This window comes from Stegodyphus dumicola, chromosome 6 (assembly GCF_044657685.1).
Source record: "Stegodyphus dumicola isolate Sdum_Otavi_A_Nest chromosome 6, ASM4465768v1".
NCBI lineage: Eukaryota > Metazoa > Arthropoda > Arachnida > Araneae > Eresidae > Stegodyphus > Stegodyphus dumicola.
The window spans coordinates 183,865,650-183,888,821 of NC_140773.1; the positions used below are offsets into that span (position 1 = coordinate 183,865,650).

The 23,172-nt window shown below is 32.4% G+C and overlaps 1 protein-coding gene and 1 pseudogene across 2 annotated transcripts in view; one reads left to right on the forward strand and one right to left on the reverse strand.

Moving 5' to 3' along the window:
- Positions 1 to 23,172, reverse strand: part of LOC118198156 (transmembrane and coiled-coil domain-containing protein 6) — a 48,331-nt gene that overhangs the window by 10,900 nt on the left and 14,259 nt on the right. For both annotated transcript variants that reach the window (XM_035369768.2, XM_035369769.2), the window contains exon 3: positions 15,543 to 15,649. In XM_035369768.2, the coding sequence (XP_035225659.1) occupies positions 15,543 to 15,649 (107 nt within the window). The remainder of the gene's footprint in view (positions 1 to 15,542; positions 15,650 to 23,172) is intronic.
- LOC146996907 (uncharacterized) lies at positions 8,169 to 9,012 on the forward strand (annotated as a pseudogene).

The following is a 23,172-nucleotide window of genomic DNA, read 5'->3' on the forward strand; positions in this document are numbered from 1 at the left end:
TAGGAATTAGAAACGATATCATTTGAATTTTTCACATTTCTTTATTCATTGATGAACAGGGAGAAAGAAATTGTTGTAAATCTGAAATGGAATTTGAGGCATTTGGGCATTTTAAGAAAAGGTGAGCGAAGGCATTTACCTTCATCGGTGTACATAGGTAACAAAAATAATGTTTTCAGTCCAAAAATTCAATTGTGTATTTTGCATAAATAAAAGCAAATTAGGTCTCCATAACATGCTTTTAATTTAAGGAGTTTTAATTTGCTCCAAATTTAAGCTTTCTGCATTCATATAAACAGTTGATTAGATTTTGGGTAAACAACCAAATATGGTACTTACTTTTCAAGAAGCTCCCAACAAGTTTGCAACAATTAACGTAACTTATTGTTGCATATACAGTGCTTAAAGCTTATTAAAATCATTTTCATTCCAAATGTATTTGAGTTTATTAACCAAAAGAATTTAATAAATGGCAATATGTGTGTTGCAAAGCGTAATATCAGTTTTTAAACTTTTCAAGTAAAATTATAACAGTTAGTTAAAATTATTAATTGAAAATTAATATTAAAATTAAACTATTCATGCAATTTTGAAAAAATATTTTTAGAATGACATTCCTGAGGAATTTTTATCTCTTACAAACAGCTGTTCTACCAGTTCTATATTATTCAACAATTTTTCAATTGCATTCTCAATTTCATAAAACTACTCACAGCTTTTTAATCGGCTTAAGTTCAACAATTTTTCTTAAAATTTGCAGTGCCGTTCTAGATTTATTTAGTAATGGTATGCCATCACTTTTTTTTTTTTTTTTATTTGTGCGTGTCACTTTTTCTGTCATACTTTCTTGGTCAGTTTTTATACATATTGTCTCAATATTATTGTGATTTGACACTAAAAATTAATCCTCATAACTTCTTTCACTGATATCTGAAGCATTAGCTATTATTTACAATTTCTGTTAAGCTCTTTTTATCTAAACACCACATTTTCAAAAAACAGTTTTTAACAGATTTTAAGAAATTAATCCCCCTGCACTGACTATAATATGCATAGCTTGTAGAGATAATTACTCACTTATCTCCTTCAAAGTGCATTTTCACAAAATTAAATTCTTTTCATCATTTTCTGAACATCTTTTCTGTAATGACATTTGAAAACTTTTATAATATTCTGGTTCTAAAGATTGAATGTTATACATTAAATTCAGAACACTGTATTAATGTTTTTCAGAAAAAGATCATGGGTGTGATCGTCTCACATTTATGGAATTAGTAAAATTTTTCAGTTCAAAAAAGAAAATCACTAAAAATACTATTTGTCATCCATGAGTTCTTTTTGTAATGTTTATTTAGAAGCAAATTTTTTACTCTTTTCAAACATAGAGGTTTTCTGCCTTTGCCAGTAACCAGTGTTGTCTTCTTTATTGGTGGACTCGCATTACATATTAATAACACAATAATTTATTCATCCAATTTCTTAAACCAACTGCTGTTTCACTTTTAGATATTAATATGTGTTCCAGCAATACTCTGTAATGCAGACCTGTTTCATCTGTATAATAAATCTCGTTTGGCTTGTATTCATTAAGCAGGTCAGGTAATCTTTTATCCAGTTATCAGCTGCATGAGAATCTGCTTCTTTCTTCTCACCATGCAATTTGTGATGAATAATAGCGACTTCTCTTTCTCCAGCTTACGAACCATATATCAGTTGATATAAAATTCTCTCCGAGTTTTAGCAAATTAGTGAAAAGTTAAAAACAAAAACATTTTTTAGCTTTATAGCTTGACACCATTCTAGAAAAGCAATTTCAACATCTCCCGATTTTCTCTCTCTTTTGCTCTTTCTTGAGACATTTGCATTTATTAATTCTTCAATAATTATAATTCCTTGTTTAAGTAAACTTCACAATGTTGTTCTGGAAATTCCCAGTTTAAATGTAGTTTTTCTCTAGCTGCAGTTACAAAGACTATTAAAAAATATTTTAACAATTTATCTTTTTCTTTATGGCTAAGTCTTTTCGCTTGGGATTTCAACAAGTTACAAGTTAAGCATTCAACATATTTAAAGGGGGGAAGAAATAAACAGAAAAAAATGCTTCTTCCAGTGATTTATTCAAATTTCAAAATTTATGTTTCTACCAGAAAAGAAAAGACTATACTTTCTCTGTTTAGTCAATCTGCCACTTCACGATTACAAGCATTACCAATGCTTTCTTTGCTTTTGATTCAGGCTACAATTAATTATTTTCCATTCAAAGGTTCTTAATGTATAGTAATAATTAGAAGCATTTCGTGAACTTTTTTATAACTCATAAAAGGATTTGTGAACATAATAATGTCTATCTCAAGCACAGAATTTTGAAGGTAGAAACTTCAGAAGATGGGATGCAGAAGTTGCAATTCCTCCTCCTATCCGCTGATGTCCACAAATTGAACCCTCACTCATTTAGTGTTTCTAGAAGACTTTTTAAGATTTTGAGGCTCTGAAAGCCAGTGAGGAAAAAAGAACTTTGAAAGCAGTATCTTACAGGTGCAGAGACAGCAAAAAATAGCATACGATTTCAGAGATAATGTGATTTGTGTCATCATAGATACATGACCTCCGACATCTTCAGACAAAGTTTTAATGAAGCATTAAATATCTGAGTGATACAGCCACAGTCCACTATATGTTGAATGGCTGAACTACGAAAAGCTTTGATAGGTAAAAGAAGCATATTCTAGCCAGAAGAATCCATCTTTTGATAATGAGTTTAATAAAAAAGCAGTTTTTCTATTGATTAGTATATATTTGTTTTGGTTATTGGAAATACAGAAGCTGTTTGCACATTTTTTAGACAATTTTGCTTTGCTATAAAAAAATACAGAGCCGATACAAAAAGGAGGTTACATTCCGAAAACTGACTAAAAACATTTTTTTTATCTACATAAATAACTTAATTTTTATTAAATATATATATATGTATGTAAAACACAAAAAATTATATATTTTTAATTTAATGCAACTTTAGCTTAATAAAGTTTTTCGTCATCATTGGTCAGTATAATCAACCGAGAAAGTTTTTTCAGTGGAATGAGATTGCTTTCACTTTCAGAATTTTTTTCTTTCATTTAAAGTTCTGGCATCTTCTTCCCCCTTTACAAAATCTGTAATTTTACTTCTTATCAGGTCACTGAAAATTTCTTGACATGTAGCTAGACAGTTTTGCAGCTCTCTTTTGAATTTTTGGCTTCTTTCAGCAGAAGTGTTTGCATTCAAGAAAAGTAACTCAAGATTTTCAGCTAAGCTCAGGCCTTGTTTTAATTTTTTAATTTAAATTATTAACTACATAATCTTCATCAGTGCTAATATCCTCAGAATTAATTTGATTTGCTGTTTTGAATGTCATTTCCATCAAATCTGCTTCATCAGTTTCTTCTTCCACTAATAAATCTTGAACATCCTCAAGCATTTAGCAAGTTCTAATATGCCATTAATTTCATTTTCTGACTATTCTCACATGTTTCCTATTTCAACTGAAGAGGGCCATATCTTCTTCCAACAAGCAACAACATTCCAACATTTGGTAATAAATGCCAGCTTTGGGCACATCCTCTTGTTTCACACATATCTGAAAATAACTAGAGGTGAGTATCATGTATCATCATGCATTTTGCGGATTTAATTTTTCTAATTATTTCTTCATTTATTTATTGGTAAAGAGTAAACCAGATATTTTGTTATGCTGTTTAGTTTTCTGTAGTCAACAAGACAAATGCCTTTAATATCATTGGGTAAGATCAGAACTTAATTTCTAAACTCAGAAATGCTGGAGGCCCATGCTTTAAACCATTAGGAATGATGCATAAAAATTGGTATGAACAAAATAATAATTAAAACTCTAAATTCAGAGAAATTTTAATAAATATAAAATACATTTTATTCGCTATTAAATAAATTATAAGTAGATAAATAATCAATTAAATAAGTCATAAATATATTATAAAAGCAAATCAGTCATGGAACAAATGCGAAATCAGAAAATTAATAATACGGTAAGTTACGAAGGATAAAAGATGAGTAAATACTGCAAATAATGTATTTCACTTCATATCGTATATATATTCTTTATATCATTCGTGATACATGCTTTTAATTCAGTTAATTGATCTTTATACCTGAATAAAAATATTTATCCTAATTTTTCTACAGAAATGCAAAAACTAATAGCTACATTTTTAAGCAAAATTTTTAATTTCATCTATCTTCACACTAGCTATATTTTGAACATTATATTTTATCCAAAAAATGATCAAAAAAAGTTAGGCTTTTAGTAATAACCAATAAATTCTTATATAATTATTTCCAAACATTATGCTTCAAATTACAAAAATAAAATCTGAAAGTATATCATGACCAAATGGTTTTTTTTTTTTTTTTTTTTTCTCCCCATTTACAGACACATATACGCTTTGTGAGCATTTGGGCTAATGCCACATTGTGCTTAAAATATTTAAACACAGCATATCTTTGTAATTTTTGATAGACGGTCTCACGTGCTGGGGATAAAAATGTTTTATTTCCTATAGTGTTGCCACTGCTCATTTTGAAATCATTAAGTTTCTTAATCAAAAATTCGTTAAAGTTTTATAAAATACAAAATAGAAGGTAAAACAAATTCCCAATTTGGGCTTCTAGATGCCCATGTTTTGGTGGAGGACTACGTTGTTCAAATTTTGATGACTGTAGGTACAATTGTTTTTTCACTTTGTGAGAAATATATATACATTCATGTAGGTTCTTCATTATTTAGTTTATTTAAATATTATACAAAGTGCTAATATTTGGCGGCAATAGTTTCAAAAGCGATACAGCCTGAATGGCTGTATGACTGTAAATGGCGATTCAATGTAAAATGCTGTTTCAAGACTTATAGCCCTTCTGGGCTAATGCCCATTTGCACTAAAAAATACTGAAGATTAGTATGTGCCCCTGAAATATAAGCTTTTTATTAAGACCTGTTGCTAAAAGATAAAATAATGTCTAAATATTGTATTACCTTATTTTTGCAAGAAATTCTCTTGAAAACTCTTTAAAAAAATTATATTTCAATGGTATTTAAACTGATATATTTAAATAAATACATCCTAAGCAGATTTTTAATTTACCGGAAAAGAAATTGTCCGAGGCTGATTTTTTGCATAATTTAACAATAAAGTGGTGTAGCATGCATAAAAATGCATATATTTTCTTACTAGGATTATCAAAAATATATCTCGGTCAGTTTGGAGTTTAGGTTTTGTCAGCTTCAGTTTTATGATTACTGACTTAGTTCTTAATGTTACTTATGATATTGAAATTCAGTTTTTCACATCGCTTAAATGGTTTAAAATATGCAGAAATTTAAAACTTTATGCACAACATGAGTTTTAATTTTAATGCACTGTACTAGTCTAATAATTGAGTAAAAGTAATTCAGCTTCTAAACTTTTAATTACGAGTACCCAAAAAAAAAAAAAAAAAAAAAAAAAATATGTCATATACGGAAATAAACAAAAATACTTATGCATACATGGGGAAAACATACAAATTTTAAAAATATAAAAATTCGGGTTTTCTGATAAATTTATTCCAGGTTTTTTAATCCTCTGAGTGTTACAGGTTTAGCCTTGAAATTTCAAAGTTCCTTAAAAATGTTAAGAATAAGTTATATTTTCTTGATTTTAATGAAAAAATGATTCTTTCATTTTGTACCTTGATTCCTTTTCTTCCAATATACATCCAAACTGAAATCAGATACATTAAAAGCTAGCAAAAATTCTCATGTATAATGAATGTGGAAGGCAACCTTTTGTACGGAATTTTCCGGCCTTAACGCTGAGAGGGTTAAACTGAATTGTTAACAAGTTTTAAATTACTGAAATTCAATTTTATGAATGAATTTGCTATTCAGTGGTACTTACTTTTAAAGTTTAGAAGGAAAAATTTTGAAAATTAAACACTTGCATCATTTTTTAGAAAATATATCATACAATAATACTTCTTCCAGAAAAGCAACTTAAATTTTGTATTTATAGATATCTTTATCAGAACAAGTCTTATAGCCTGCCATATGGTTTAACTGATCTTTTTCAGTGTACAGAGGCTGTTCGCACATTTTTTAGACGATTTTGGTAAGTGGTAATAAAAAATCGTTTGCTGCAAAAGAAGTAATTGCAATTGTACTATGTTTTTAAAAGTCAAAATTATCCTCTGTGGCTTGAAAGTTTCGTTTTTATTCAAAATGGCGAATTTAACAAAGCAGTGGTTCGAAGGCTACATTTACGCTCTTTCCGAAGAGAAATATCCATACTCCGTTATCCAAAAACGGTGTGAGAGTCATGATTTTGTGATATCTAATGCGTCAATAGGTAATATCATTAACAAGCAAGGGAAAAAACGTCAAATTGAAGCCTCAAGTGGGACAAAAATTCCAAACAAGTATCCAAGGAAAAAATGGACATCTTCGACTATTGCAAAGGTACGTTGTTTAATGTTAAAAGAAAATCCCCCTAGTCAAAGGACAGTTGCAAAATCATTAAAATGCTCGGTGACCACTGTAAACAAAATGATAAACGTTGATTTAAATCTTAAGAAAGTGAAAAAACGCAATGTGCATCGTCTTCTTCTAAAGCATATCGCTCAACGCAGGACACGCTGCAGAATTCTATATGAGAAACACTTATCCAAAGAAAAATGGAAAACAATTGTCACAATAGATGAAGCATGGGTGTATTAAATGATTGTAACAAAAAAAAAAAAGCCATTTATTATCATAAAGGGGAAGACAAAAATTTAAGTACATGGTTCAAAGAATCGAAAGAAAGTTTTTCTAAGGGATTTATGATTGTTGCTGGTTTTTCTTATAATGGCAAGTTAAAAACAAAGAGAGTGCAAAAAAATGACAAGATTAACTCCAAATACTATCAGGAACATATTTTATCGCCAATTTGTCTGAATGAAATACTATCGCTTTACCCACAGTGCCATCAATCTGTGAGACTCCATCAGGACAAAGCTAGCAGTCACACATCAAAATCCACTGTAAATTTCCTAAAAGAAATGGAACAAAAAACTGGTATTAAGGCCATACCCTTCACTGATATCCCTACTAAATCTCCCAATGTGTCACCTATGGATTTTTGTGCTTTCGGACTTTTAAAAACTGCATTATCCAAACGTTGTCCCAACAGGACTCTGGAAAGCTGTTCGGGAGGAATGGGATAGAATACCTCTTCTGCTACTTCAAAAGGCATTATTATCCTGGAAATTACGGTGTCGAAAGATAGTTCAGAATAAGGGATGTCAAATAGAACATTAAAAATACAATAATTTTATGTAATTTAGTTTTGTGAATACAATATACATCGTCTAAAAAATGTGTGAACAGCCTCTGTAGAGACCAAAGGAAGGTTAAATGATATAAATATGCATAATCCTAGTAAGTTTATATTATTTATGACAGTTTTTAGCTTTATATTGTTTTAAGTATTAAAAAATATGAGAAATTACATATTAATTAAAACATAGAAATACAAAAGGTAATAAAAATTTATATACATTATGTGAAAATATTAATGTAATGTATTTTTTCACAGACATTACAAATTAAGCAATTTTTTCTAAACTGTTCTTAATAAATGCTTGAAATATGAAATATCAACATACTATGCAAACAAAGCTATTTTATGTCAGTTAAAAATAAAAAATAAAAAATTATTAAAAGCATACATTTTTAAATCAGTCAGAATTAAGATTTTCAAATAAATTAGTTTGGCATTTTGTTAATCTGTAGCATTTCATCGTGCAAGCGAGAGGTGCCGCAATTAGCAAGAGGCACACATCACCTGTTCTGTTATGTCACATCTTCTGTCTTGCCTCACAGTCTCTTTTGTTGGATGTCATTGGAGTAGAAAGATTCTACACAATGCTCACTGTACAAGTCTCATTCCTGTGTGTATAATAAAATATATTTTTATATCAAATGTTGTTTCATTTATATCCAGGAGTCAGATTAACCAATATCACCTTTAATAGCAACCACCTTTCAATGGCGACTTTAGGACATGAAATCTTTTACAGTAACGAAAACTTCTGGTTTTGATTCTTCTCGCTAGCGTGTGTTTCACCTGAAAAAAAAAAAAAAATGCCTGAATCCGAAACTTCTGCTATGGTGATTCCACCTTTTATTCAAGTTGATCCATCTGTTTGGTTTTACTTGTTGGAATCTACATTTGAACTAGCTGTTCTTAAACCGATAACGGAGCAAAAGACAAAATTCAACTACGCTCACTTACCAGATAATATTGCAACTGTTGTTTGTGATGTCATAATTCAGCCCGATAAAGCCAACCCACATGGGGATCTGAAATAAAAAATTATTGAAAGATGTTCGGAATCAAAGACTCAAGAGATTCATCAGCTGCTAGCAGGCGAAAGCCTTGGAGATCGAAAACCTAGCAAGCTTCTCCGCATAACAAAACGTCGTGCAAAGAATCACAATTTAGATGATTCACTATTATTTGAACTCTTTAATCAAGCGATGCCTGTTCCTGTTCAAATTATATTAGCTTCCATCTCTCCTTTTACTTTGGATAAAGCTGCAGAAGTAGCTGGTTGAATTTTAGCTATCAACAACATAAATATATCTGCCATCGTCTCTAACAACGAATCCTCTTCGGCAAATGCCAGCTATTCTTGAGATGAACTTCGTGAAGAAATCAAAGCTCTTCAAAAAGAAGTGTCCGAACCTTGTCGTTCCAGATGTTCATTTTGTACCAATTTTTCTGACCAAAAACATCTGAAATTGTGTGACAAAAATTTGTGCTGGTATCACTGAAATTTCAAGGATAGTGCAAAAAATGTATTCCGCCCTTTTCCTACAAGGGAAACTTGAAGAAGGAAGGGTCGAGGCGACCGACTCATACATCGTGTCCCCTTTTCATTAGCGACTGATCGACAGGTAGATGTTTTCTGGTAGATTCGGGGTGTGATGCCAGTTTAATTGTCGCAAATAAATCTGAACTAAAGGCACAAGTACTCCAAACTTTTCATGTTGCCAATGGCTCATCCATTAATGTGTACGGTCGCAAAAGAATAACTATTAATTTTGGTTTAAGATGCAATTTTACTTTCTCTTTTTATATCTGTAATGTTACATGCTCAATCATAGGTGCAGATTTTTTGTATTACTTCAATTTATCTCCTGATTTACGTAACAAGCATCTAATTGATTTAACAACAAATTTTAAAGTACCTGCCAAATTAAATATATGTAATATGTTTTCTGTAAAATCTTCTTGTGTTGATAATATATTTGGTTACAATATTCTGATTTTACTAAATTACTGGATTCCGATCAACCTATGAAGCCCAATACTGTGCACTATATAAATATTAAAGGTCCTCCAGTTGCTGCTAAACCCAGTTAGCTCCTGACCATCTCAAAATTGCAAAAGCTGAATTTTAGCGCATGATTCAACTGTGTCATACGAGACATTCAAAAAAACCGTATTTATCACCCTTGCACATGGTGCCCAAGAAAGGGTCTGTTGAATGGAAACCTGTGGGTGATTATCATTCTCTTAATGCACAGACTGTCAAAGAAAAATATCCTATTCCTTGCATAGCTAATTTTACTTCGGAATTGTATGGTAAACAAATGTTTAGTCACATTGATCTTGTAAAACAGCATCACCAAATTCCCATAAATCCGGATGATATAAACAAAATAGCTATATGTATTCCCTTTGAAAGTTTAAGAATGCAGTTTGGTCTTTATAATGTTTTCTCAACCTTTGAACGGTTTATCAATGAGGTCACTAGAGATTTGCCTTTTGTTTATGCATTTATTGATGATTTACGTGTAGCTTCTAATAATGAACTTTGAACATTTACAACATTTAAACCTGCTATTTTCTAAACTTCAGGAATATGGTTTATGTATAAATGAAGAAAATTGCAGGTGAAGGAATTGGATCCCTCCCTGATCTAGGATGTAAAATGAATCCTAGATTTTCCTCAGCCACACACTTTCACACAGCTAAGCTGATTCTTAGGTTTGTTTCATTTTTATAGATGTTGTATTCCTAAAGCTGCTCACATTCTAGCATCCTTAGTCAAATTCCTTGAAGCCCATACTAATAAAAAGAGACATCCTTGTTCCAAAGCTTCTACTGAGCAATTACAATGAGACGATGAAGCAACATTCTCCTTCAAAGTGTCTAAGGAAGCTACCGCTAATGCAACCCTGTTATGACATCCTTTGCCTGGTGCACAATTAAGTCTATGGGTCGATGTGTCCAATGTAGCAATCGGTGGCTTGCTTATGCAACTTGTTAAACAACAATGGGAACCTACAGCCTTCTATTCCGCTAAACTAAGTAAATCTCAAAGGAATTGGTCCACTTATGACCATGAACTCTAGGCTATATATTCTTCAGTCAAAAAATTTAGGCATATGCTTGAAGGGAGAAATTTTGTCATCTATACTGATCAGAAAAACCTTAAATTTTCATTCCAGCAACATCCTGATAAATGCAGTTTCCGTCAATTACCGCCATTTGGATTTTATCTCTCAGTTTACCACTCATGTTGAATATACTAAAGGCTTTGATAACATTGTTGCCTATGCACTATCCCAAATTGAGATTGATGATATTTCATCTACTGTGATCGATTTTCAAATATCCACTGCTCCATAATCAAGTGATGAAAGAACTTCAACAAACTTTAGCATCCAGTACCTCCTCTTTAAAATTAGAGAAACATTATTCTCCTCTCGAGGATATTCATCTCTATTGTAACATGTCACAAAAACATCCCTGTCCTTTTGTTCCTCAGAGTATGAAATTAACAGTTTTTGAAACATTACATTTTTTCTCGCATCCAGGTATCTCAGCCTCCATCGGTTTAATCGCTAAATGTTTTGTACGGCCAGGCATGAGAAAAGTAATAAAATCTTTTGTGTGCAGCTATAATCACTGTCAACAAGCTAAAATCGCTAAACATATCAATTGTTCTATCAGTACATTTTCTGAACCCGATGCTCGTTTTCCACACATACATATAGATTTTATAGGCCCTCAATCGCCATCTGATAGAAAATATGACTATCATAAACCGGTTCACAAGATGGCTGGAAGCTATTCCAACCACTGACATGACTGCGAAAACTGCTGCTCGTCGTGCCTTTGTACATGGCTGGATATCCAGATTTGGATGTCCAGTTACAATTACATCTGATCAGGGTAAAAATTTTTAATCTAATCTGTTTGAGAGCTTTTTGAGGTTTTTTGGGTGCAACAAGATTCGAACCTATTCGAACCTCTGCATACCACCCCCAGTCAAATGGAATTATCGAATGCTTCCATCAACATTGTAAAACAACCCTTAAAGCACATAATACAGCTTCAATGGACTGAAACTCTTCCACTTGTCCTCTTAGGCATATGCTCAGGCATTTAGAATGATGTCAAAGCAACATCTGCTCAACTTGTTTATGGCTCAACTTTAAGATTACCTTTCAATCTAGTAACCGGTGATGTCATAAACCAGACCTTAAATTCCATATACGTAAATAGTTTACTTCAGAAAATGAGATCTTTAAATTCTATTTTTACTGCCCTACAGGGTAGTCTAAAATTTTCATCAACCGCTCAGTAAAAACTTGTTCTTATATATTTTTAAGATCTGATAAAGTTAATCCTCCATGGACACCAGATCTCATTTAGTCGTTGACAGAAATGATAAGAATTTTATTATTGATGCAAATGAAAACGTACTACAGTTTCAATTGATATCATAAAACCTGCTTACCACCTGCCAGATGACATTACTCGTATCTCATCTTTACTTCTTCCAGTTTCAGCTCCATCCTCACGATGCTTTAACCAAACATCTACCACTAAAAGTGGGTATAAGGTCCATTTCCTAAGCACTTAATCACGGACTACATTCCTTGAGTAAAAACTTGTACTATATTAACGTTTTCAATTATGCATATATTCGTACTGCATCTTTATAAACATGAATAGTATATTTGTATTATATTGTATTTCATATTCTATATTTCAGTATTATAGCATTATGTCATCATTTTTTATATATTGTAAATATTATAATTTTTAATTGTGACATCATCACTGGACGTATACTCTGTAGCATTTCAGCGCGCTAGCGAAAGGTGCCGCAATCAGCCAATCAGCAAGAGGTGCACATCACCTGTTCTGTTACATCACATCTTCTGTCTCGCCTCACATTCTCTTTTAGTGGGTGCCGTTGGAGTAGAAAGACACTACACAAAGCTCCCAGTACAAGCGTCATTCCTGTGTGTATAATAAAATATATTTTTTAAATCAAATGTGTATAATAAAATATATTTTTTAAATCAAATGCTGTTTCATTCATAACCAGGAATCAGATTAACCAATATCACATTTAATAGCAATTCCCTTCAAAACTAAGTTGTTGATAAATTTTAAACTGTTGAGTTTCATTTTTCTAAAACTGTTAATCAATCACTTTTGTGCATACTGTTTATGAATTTTCCGCAATGCAGTCTTCGACATGTCCTTTTTGTCTGGTTTGACTGACTGTCCACTGCGCTATGATGACCTATTACTAGCCACGAATTTACATATGTTGCTGGCTGAAGGTTTTTGAGCGAAGGGCTGATGAGTCTAATGAACATTAAATTAGAAAGAGTTTAACATGAAAAGATGCACATTGTGGATTGCAGATTAAGTTCATTGTGGAAGATTCTCTCTTGCACTCGGCTCTAGAAACAGGTATATAGTTTACTGATTACAAAAGTTTCTGTAATGCAGAATTTATTTCCTTTCCATTAGTGTCTTTAAAAACTCTAAATTCTCTTAAAGTTTGTCGTTCATTTAAGTGGAACCTTTTGTAAAAATTTTCTATTTCTACTTCTCCGTATTTTACATCAGGAGAGTGGGGGGGGGGGGTAATTGGGTTGAGTATATTAATTTCTTTTATAATTTCTTCATATTCAATGCTGATGTTTCAAATATGAATAGAAAGTAATCTACTTTTCATCATATCAGCAAAACATCTGTTAGTTGATTATACTGAATTTTGGAGAGAGATTTCCTGCTTTTGCTTTGGCTCACAGCTTTGAACTTTATAGCTTTGAACTTAAATATTCTTGAGTGGGTACGAAACGAAGAGTTGCAGGAAATCATGGCGAGACAGAGCATTCTCTGACCACAACTCCCTGCTGATATAATTATAGCCATCAAGTGGAATGTGTGTCAGGAGTAAAAATAGTCCTGAACCTGACTCCTAAAAATGAGCATAAAGTTGCTGGTGCCACTTTTCATCCCTTTCAGTATTTGGTTACATTAGTGGATACTATGGGAAGACAATAGTATAGAACGTGCTTCAGCAGTTTATCTCAGTATTTCACTCTATTATGCTTTCTGTCACTTAATGCACATTTAGGAATATAAGGTTCCCCTTCCTTCCTAACTGTACCCACCGATAACAAAACACTAGATACGATGGCATGATATGAAATTTACGCACTCCTAAACAAGCTGTCTGCCCTTATTAAAGGGAAAGTTTTCCACATGTGAGTGAGGAACTTTTCTTGAATGTCTCATGAACTTGTATCTTAGGGAAATTGAGTATTGCAATGTCTTTCTTATTGTTAAAATAAAATGTTATGAATTCTAAAGTTTTTCTCTTTTTTTAATTTAGTTCAGTTTTATAAAAAGAAGTGATGAACTCTGTCTTATTTAGGGCTCTGGTACGCTCCATTGAGAAGTAACAGAGTTAGGCTCCGGCACAATTTAAGCACTGGGTAGGATATTATTTTTCTTTCAACACAGTGCTCCAGGGCTAACTTAAGGGCTGCTTACGGGGATTATAATGTTATTTTTCAGCATTTCTGCAACATGCTGTTCTGTTATTTCCTCCTTGACTTCATCATACAGGTAGGGTTTTGCTCGGGGGGGGTCCAATTTTTGTATGTGATTTAGTTAACTCTGGGGCATCATCAAATAAATCTGAAAAATTTCTTAACAACCATTCCAATTTTGCTCTTTTGTCTGTGTTCAGTTTTTTCAAAGCTCCGTTTGGTGGCAGCACTACTTTTTTCATTTGCTTCTTCATTTCCAACTGTACAGTAGCAAGCTGAAAATTAATTTTTCCTCCTGCAGCATTCAAAAAATCTATGCCCAGAGTTCATGTTATGCCAGTTAATAAGATGCAAAGGATGTTGCATGATGGTTACATTATTTGAATATGGCAAAGCACATGACAGCTGCCTGTCTAGGAGCAGGGATGCCTTTGTGGAGGATTATTTAAGGCAAAGTAGCTTATTGTTTCATTATACATGGGGAAAACCAGAGAAACACTCATACTATCAGTCCATTCATTCACCTGGATTTAAATTACCAATGTTTAGTAGTCTTAACCACTTTAGCCAGTGAGCGATCACATGGTTGATTTGTGGTCATAGAGTGTCTAGACACTAGCACTGAAGTGGATAGTTTATTGTTGCAGGGCAAACTTTCACTTAGCTTGCAACAAAATTGTGTAATAAATCTCTAATACATTAGCCACTTCTGAGTATGACTCACCCATGTTTGGGGTAACGTTGTGGCCTCAATGAAAAAAATGAAATTTCGGTAAAAGTACATTTACAGGTACTCCTTGGCGAAAATTGGTGATTTTTGGCAGTACATGGGTACCAAGTTTGCGCAATTGTTTGACTTGTTATTTTGGCTTTGTGTAGCACTGATTTTTAAAATTGCTGCTACACAAAGACAAAATAACAAGTCAAAGAACTGTACAAACTCAGTATTCATGTACACATTGACCTATTTTCACTTAAAAAACATCAAAGAATTGCACAAACCAGGCATTGTGTATTCCCTTTATCCATGTACACGTGGACCTATTTTTCACTTAAAAAAAACATCACAGAATTGCAAAATCTTGGCATTGCACACTCCCTTGACTTTGTCCATGTACACATCGATATATTTTCACTTAAAAAGTCAAAAGAGCACCCAATTCTAGGTAAAAGTATATTTATGGAACATTCAGCTACTCAGGTTACTATAAATGAAACAACTCGGCGATAAACAAAACAACTTGGCGATAAATGAAACAACAACTTCACGATAACACAAGGGGTCCTTTCGGTCTAATCTAACCGAAATTTCCTCTGGAAAAACAAGGGCTGACTCTAGTTGATGAAAAGCTATAAGAAATATATATATATTGTTTTACCTATATGAAAATACTACAACTTTGTAACTATCATAAAAAGTGATACTGATTTTGAATAAATTTTTAGAGCTAAATCACATACAAGCATTTACTAACATCTGGTGAGCTTTTCTATACTTTTGTAATTATAAAAATCCATAAATTATTTGTTAGTCCAATCTGATTATATGAATAAAACCAGATTTGGATAACAAGGCATTCAATGAGTTAAATTATATATTTTTTTTCCTTTAGAGGCATACAGACTTAGACTGACTTACTTGAAAAATGCCTCTATCAGTTCTTCACTTCTGCAAGAAGTCCTGATATTTCTTAAGACATACAAAGACGGTTGTTTTTTCTTCAGTTCTTTTACATATTCTTTAAACTAAAGAAAAATATCAATTTCATTAAAATATTAACAGTCAGAAAACTATGCATCAAAGCTAAGATAAAAAATAAAAAAGAAGAAGCAATAAGGGTATAGAAATATGTTATATCATTTTTACAAAATAAGCTATAAAAGTCTTTCTTAATATTTCTTTCTAATGCGTACACACAATTGTTATTGAAGATGCAGCCATAGTGTTGTTTTGTAATACAGCACTTAAAAGAGAGAGAGGTCACTTTAAATGATTATTCAAGTTAGATAAATCACAGACATTCTTTTCACAACATAATTTATATGAAATAAAGGAACACAGAAAAATCAGCTTCAAAGTTCACACTGTCAAGATATTAATAATAATAAAATATATAGGTAAGGAAGGATACAAAAATAACTGGAATCATTCTCCTGCTCATCATGTACATGTAGTGCGAGGCTGCATCTTTAGGACACTGTATGAGGAGCTCTCCTGAGTCAGCATGCCAAGTGCCATCAATCGACAAATAAACATATGATTCTTTTGGCAGTTCTGTGTATGTCTGTAGTGAAAAGACATGAAGAAATAGCAGACTCTCACAAACGTGTGGCTGTGAAGTTTTGTCCTTTACTCAGCAAGCATGCAGTCTGAATACGCATGGTGCTTCCAACAATAGAATGAACGCTTGGACAAATGCATCAGTACCAATGGAGAGTACGCTAAAGGCGATTAAAGTTCTGTTTGGAAAAAAAATAAAATCCATACTTTTTAACAGAAAATTAAGTTATTTTTTGGCCCTCCTTTGTATATCTATATGCAATAAAAAAAAAGGAGAAAAAGATGTAGCAAAGTTGTTGACATAAAACATAGATCTATATTGAAGAGGAAGAATTCTGATTGCATGGAATCTTAATTAAGAAACTTGGCAGTCAAGGCAGATTAAATTCCATTTTTATTTAAATTGGCATTTGTGGCCACAATTCACTTGGCACTCTAATCATGCCTATTTCCAGAACATTCACATTTTTGATACTATTGCAATAGGAAGAGAGCAGAGCGAAATTGCATCCAAGCAGCACAGAGAATGAAGCTAAAAGTGTGCATTTATCCAATATGGCAGTCTGTTAACCTCTTGAGGACCAGCGCATGCAGAATGAAGCACAGCCATGGAACCGAATGCCCTGAAATGGAACATCTGCCACCGGCCAATGTATTTTCAGCAGTTAAAACTACTTTTACAAAAAAATTCATATAAAATCAGCATTTTAATACAATGATCTCAATTTTTGAGTTATGTATTTAATATATTAATTATTAAAATGTAATAATATAAAGAATATCACATTAATAGAAATAAATGTAACATGTGAAATACTAAAATTATGACTATAAGCATGAAAACAAATACTATACACATGAAAACAAAATTAAAAATATGAAATGTAAAAGAAAATTAAGCAATAATTATCTGTAGATAATTAAATTACAAATTAATAATTCTGTTGTTTGTGGAATAATTCAAAACGATAATCTACACACAGGACAATGTGGGCTTTTTCTCCGAGCATATGCCAAGCAAGTAAGATGCATCACGCATCGAGAAAGCTGACATCTTCCCCCTTCTGTAATAATGCTGTAAAGTTACTTTTTAATTAACCAAGAAAATTTATGTTAAGTTTAAAAATAAATATTAAAAAGGACAACTGGTCTAAGTTTTTCCATCACGGAAGTTTGCCGACATTACACTCGGTATAGTCAGCTACATGCATTTTCCCACATTCTTCTAATAAAAAGAAAAGAAAAGAAAAGGGAAAAAAAAAAAAAGCAATGATTGAGCTGGATGCATTTTCCCAAATTCTAATAATGAAAACAAAACAAAAAACAAAAAAAAAAAAAAAAAAAAAATTCCTATTGAAATAAATAATTATGCCAGCGTCCCTTTAACTTAAACAGCTGTGATTCCCAATTTGCTTACACCAATAAATCTATCAAAACCAGAAGATGATACTTATACATGAAGGTCAAAAGCCACATGACTTAAGTGATGTGAAAACTGTTACCATTTAGTACCATCTACTGGCATTTAAAAATTTCAAAAATTCCTTATGTATACGTGACACTGGACTGAAGAGATTGATCAGAGCTCTTTGCATATAAGCAATGCTGGGCTGGTAAGAGTGGAATCATTGCGTCATGCATATGTGACGCTAGTCCTGAATGGATTAAGAGGAAGATTTTGGTTTAGGTTAGAGAGATTTCAGTTCTCAAAATTTCAAGTTCAAATTGGCAATTAGCTACATCATCAGCATTGCACAAGATGGACTGATCTATAAATAATGCAATCTAGAGAAGTTATTACGACTTTTAGAATAGAGAGGGAGAATTAAGGGGTTACCGTTAATTTTAATTATAATTTTGATTGGCTTATTTTTATATTACATATATAATACATATTAAAGGATGAAGAAGGTACCTAAATTGGCTGAAAGCTGAAGAAAGAACCTAAATTTAGAATCAGACAAAAAAAGCAACTTTATTATTGACATAGATTCTGAATAAAACTCTGTTGATTCTGAGAGCAATCACAATTTCCTTTAAAATTTCCCAGAGCAGGCATCATCTTTGAGACTGAAATTTCCACACTTCTCAAACCATCATCATCTGTGTCATCAGAAACAGCCCTTTGTCCATATATAGTACAAATTTTATGAGAAGTCTAACTAGTTCTTCCTTTTCTAAAATAAAAAAACATAAAATGAAAAAAAAAAAGAACTTTTGGGTTTCCCATTCATAGCACCTCACTGAAACAATTATGCCAGGACACATGCTGGATTTATGATACGCAAGCAGAAGAAACTGTATTTAACCCTGCAGTGCTCGCATGGCATATTGTTACGTTAAAGGTCGCGCGGCATCTCACACACACTCCAGGTTTATTTTTGCTGTACTAATATATACAGCCAAAAGTCGTTAATTCGGACACCCATAATCCGGACCTCAAAGCTAAAAACTTTCTGCGCATGCGCCGCATTGACACATGCGCATAGGCGTTTACGCGTGCGTGTAAGACCTTTACGATTGCGCATATGCCTGTGCGCAAGCGCAGAATAAGTTTTCGCATGCGCATTTAATGTATAACGGACGGTATAAGCTAAAATTATCTAATTATCTATTTAAGTTAATGTTGATGATTGCGTTGTTCCTTAACCTTCAAATTGGATCCGGTTTATTATTTTTTGCAGACTGTAAGAGCAATTTTATAAAAGTAAACTTAAACTTTCGATTATGTCAAATAGAATTTCCGATGCTGGAGCTCCCACCAAACGAAAGTATGTTTCTATGTCCATCAAACAAAAAGTGGAATTACTGCAAAAAATCGATAAAGACATAAAGAAGGTGACAGAGAGGTTAGTGAAAACGAAAAAATTTCAATTGACAAGTTAGTCGGTATTCTCGGCACAGCAATTACGGGACTTGAACAGCGGAACTTTGTAACTGAACAAGAAATTATGTCTGATTATAGAATTAAAGAGAAAGTAATATAACATAAAACGAAGCAACTTAAACAACTTGCATTGAAAGAAATGTTTAATAAAGTAAACAAATAAATATTAAGCTTTTTTTTTTTTTTTGTAAATTTTGATACCCTTTAGATCATAATTGTTCTTTATTTCATAAATTACGGTTTCATATTTTTAATTTTAGAATTTCTGCATGCCATCTTACGAGATTTAAACTGATGATCCATAATCCGGTAAAATCGATAATCCGGAATCGCCAAAGTCCCGACGAGTCCGGATTAACGACTTTTGACTGTATTTAGGTAATTTAGTTCAAATTTATGAATGCAAAGGGATTATTGAAGTAACACATATATATTTGTGGCATTATATTACAAACAATAATTAACAAACCTTCAGTTTACAGTGAAACAATTTTATTCAACTTACGCAAATACAAATGAAATTATCTCATTTAGCTAGTTGCACAAATTAGCAATCAGTGTATATTTGCTGAGCAAGTTCTAAACATGGAAATTTTTTATGACTGCAGCATTTATACACAATATATGTATTTGCGTAAGTTGAATAAAATTGTTTCACTGTTAACTGAAGGTTTGTTAATTATTGTTTGTAATATAATGCCACAAATATATATGTGTTACTTCAATAATTCCTTTGCATTCATAAATTTGAACTAAATTACCTAAATACAGTCAAAAGTCGTTAATCCGGACTCGTCGGGACTTTGGCGATTCCGGATTATAGATCATCAGTTTAAATCTCGTAAGATGGCATGCAGAAATTCTAAAATTAAAAATATGAAACCGTAATTTATGAAATAAAGAACAATTATGATCTAAAGGGTATCAAAATTTACAAAAAAAAAAAGCTTAATATTTATTTGTTTACTTTATTAAACATTTCTTTCAATGCAAGTTGTTTAAGTTGCTTCGTTTTATGTTATATTACTTTCTCTTTAATTCTATAATCAGACATAATTTCTTGTTCAGTTACAAAGTTCCGCTGTTCAAGTCCCGTAATTGCTGTGCCGAGAATACCGACTAACTTGTCAATTGAAATTTTTTCGTTTTCACTAACCTCTCTGTCACCTTCTTTATGTCTTTATCGATTTTTTGCAGAAATTCCACTTTTTGTTTGATGGACATAGAAACATACTTTCGTTTGGTGGGAGCTCCAGCATCGGAAATTCTATTTGACATAATCGAAAGTTCAAGTTTACTTTTAGTGTACCTGTTCTTGGAACGGCCACATTCATGACATCTCTGCCTTTTAGTAGCTCGAGCTTCTTCTGTAAGCTGAACTGTACTCTCATCTGGGAAAAGGCTCTGAATATCCTGCTTGAGATTTTTAGGTAATGATGAACACTGAGAACGTCTACACAAGAAACCCAAAAGTTTTAAAAAACTCACTGCGTCTGGTGCTGATTGATAAATTATTTGCACGATATAGTATTTGAGCATTTATAGCTGCTACATTCATCATGCTATAAAATATGAACATAGACCATCTGTTTGTTTTTCCTAGCGACATTATAAGTGCTACACAACTGGTCAACAGTATCAACTAATGATTTAGTTGTGTTATAAAAGGTTATCAACTATGGCTTGTTTGTTTCAAATGATTCATCAATTGCATCATCATGATGCATAGTGGAGAGAATCAAAACCATCTTGTTTTTTAGTTACATAAGAGATTAAAGTTGAGTCATTCTGCAACCCAAACAATGATGTTCCTACTTCCCGACTCTTTGCTTGCGTAAATTCTACAGGAATTTCACTCTTATTCTTCCTCATGGGTCCAACCAAAGTAAGATTATTCTGAAGCAAAAAGTTAGCTAAATCTAACGAGGTGAACCAATTGTCTACAGTTAGATTTCGACCTGTTTCTGAGATTACAAACTCAGCCGTTTCACATCTGCTGGTTTGTTGCTAATTTCGAATGGACCTGCAGGCTGCTTGCCAGGATATATTTCTAGGTTTACAGTGTAGTACATCCTAACATCTACTAATGCAAATAATTTTATCCCAAACTTATTTGGTTTACTAGGGATGTACTGCCTAAAGAATCATTTAACCCTAAACGCTTCTAACTTTCATTAATTGTACAATACTCTCCAACTGAATAAGCATTCTTACAATTTTCAGCAAATGAAGAAAACACATCACGTATAGGCGCTAAATTGTCAGTTATCTTCCTTATCTCTCGTGTGTCCTTATTGTTGAACCTCAAACAATATAAAAGGAATCTAAATCGTTTTTCAGAGATTATTAGATGGCATAGCTCAATACCCATTTTATCAGAGGACCATATCTCCTTCATATTTGCATGATTGTCTTTTCTAGAAGCACAAATGTAAAATATGCATAGAAGCACTTTTATTTCAATTATGTCAGTCAAATGGGCATCCCTTTCACGAGAATAATTTTCCTGTACTGTGGATATCTTTTCCTTTGTGAATTTAACTATATTAGATAGCATGCCATTGTCAAAAAAATATGTCCAACATAGCTCCAGCATTCGAGCATTCTTCGCAACACCTTTAAATTCTGGTAAATGAGTGAGAATATTATATCACCGAGTGTGTATATTTTTAGGTGGGCAAACTTTTGACCATTTTGATGATTCGTTCCGACCTAGGATATAATTATTCTCAATATAATCCTCACTATCGCTATCATTGGAGACTATTTCCTGCTCAGTGTCTGTGTTTGCTTCTCTTGTTTCCACTCTATCATCTTCTATATCACTATAATCATCAAACTCATCACCTGATTCATCTTCTTCCATAAGCATAGGTAGTAGTATTTCTCTATCACATTCATTTGCCATAATGGATTTTTTCTAAGAAGTCATCTTGACTCTAAAGGTAAGAAAATAACTAATAAAAAAACAACTGTTGCCCATAAAAATATAAAAAATATACCAGAAGAAATACATTCTTTTTACATTTAGAATTAAACACATTTACAAACAATTTCGTTTACCTATCACTAAAATGATAAAAAAACACTATTAAGGACAGATGTTGATAATTAAAAATTAAAAATGCTAGAATATATACATTTAGAATCAAAAACGGTTTCCTATACTCCAGTAGTGCACATCGGCTTATAACCTCTTCCTCTCAGCACTAAAATGAAAATGGCGTTTTGATGATTTCTACTTATTCGTGTATAGTTGATAGAAAGGTAGATGGCAGCACAAGCTTGATCGCGCATCCGTTTATAAAGCCACTTAAAAAAGAAACACCCCTGGCGTCTGTGGGACGCCGCACAAGCAATGCAGGGTTAAACATCTGCTTTGATCAAGGGCACTCCTTATCAGCATTAAAAAATAGAAGAAAATGCAGTTTGATTTGAAAAACTAAAAAGCTCCTCAGATGATCCCATATCAGAGATAGGCTAAAGCCAGCCATTTTAATTGCTTAATCAAGATCATTACATAGAATCCTGTGCATCGACATTTTCATCTCTTTCCTACCTGATTTTTGTGAGCTAACTACCAAAATCAGCAGTACGAGTCTATTGTTACAGTGTATATGTGCATATATTGGCATGACTATACCAATCATTAACCTACTCTGAGAACACAAGATGTGCTAGAAAGCAGGTGCTTCGCCAAACAATGTAGTCCTATCATTTCTGGCAGCTTTAAATTAGAAATTAAACAATGAAACATGAACATTATTGAGATAAAAAGACTCAATCAGGAAAGAGAACTTGGGAAAAGAATATTATCATCCCTAAATTTTTATTTAAAAATGAAACAGTAGATATGTCAACCATTTAATGACTAACAGGAACAGATCCCATTTTTTGTGCACTTATAATCTTCTTTTAAAAATTGTAATTCAAATTTTTTTTTTAAGTTTTTCTGGGAAGATGTGTCTTCTAATCATAAGCTGCAAACAACTGGGGTGAATGATCGCAATGGCCCTGCCCATATTATGTACTAAAACAGATTTTTTTGGCCTATGGTTAAAAGTACTTGCCCACACTTATTCTATATATTTGAAGCTGAGG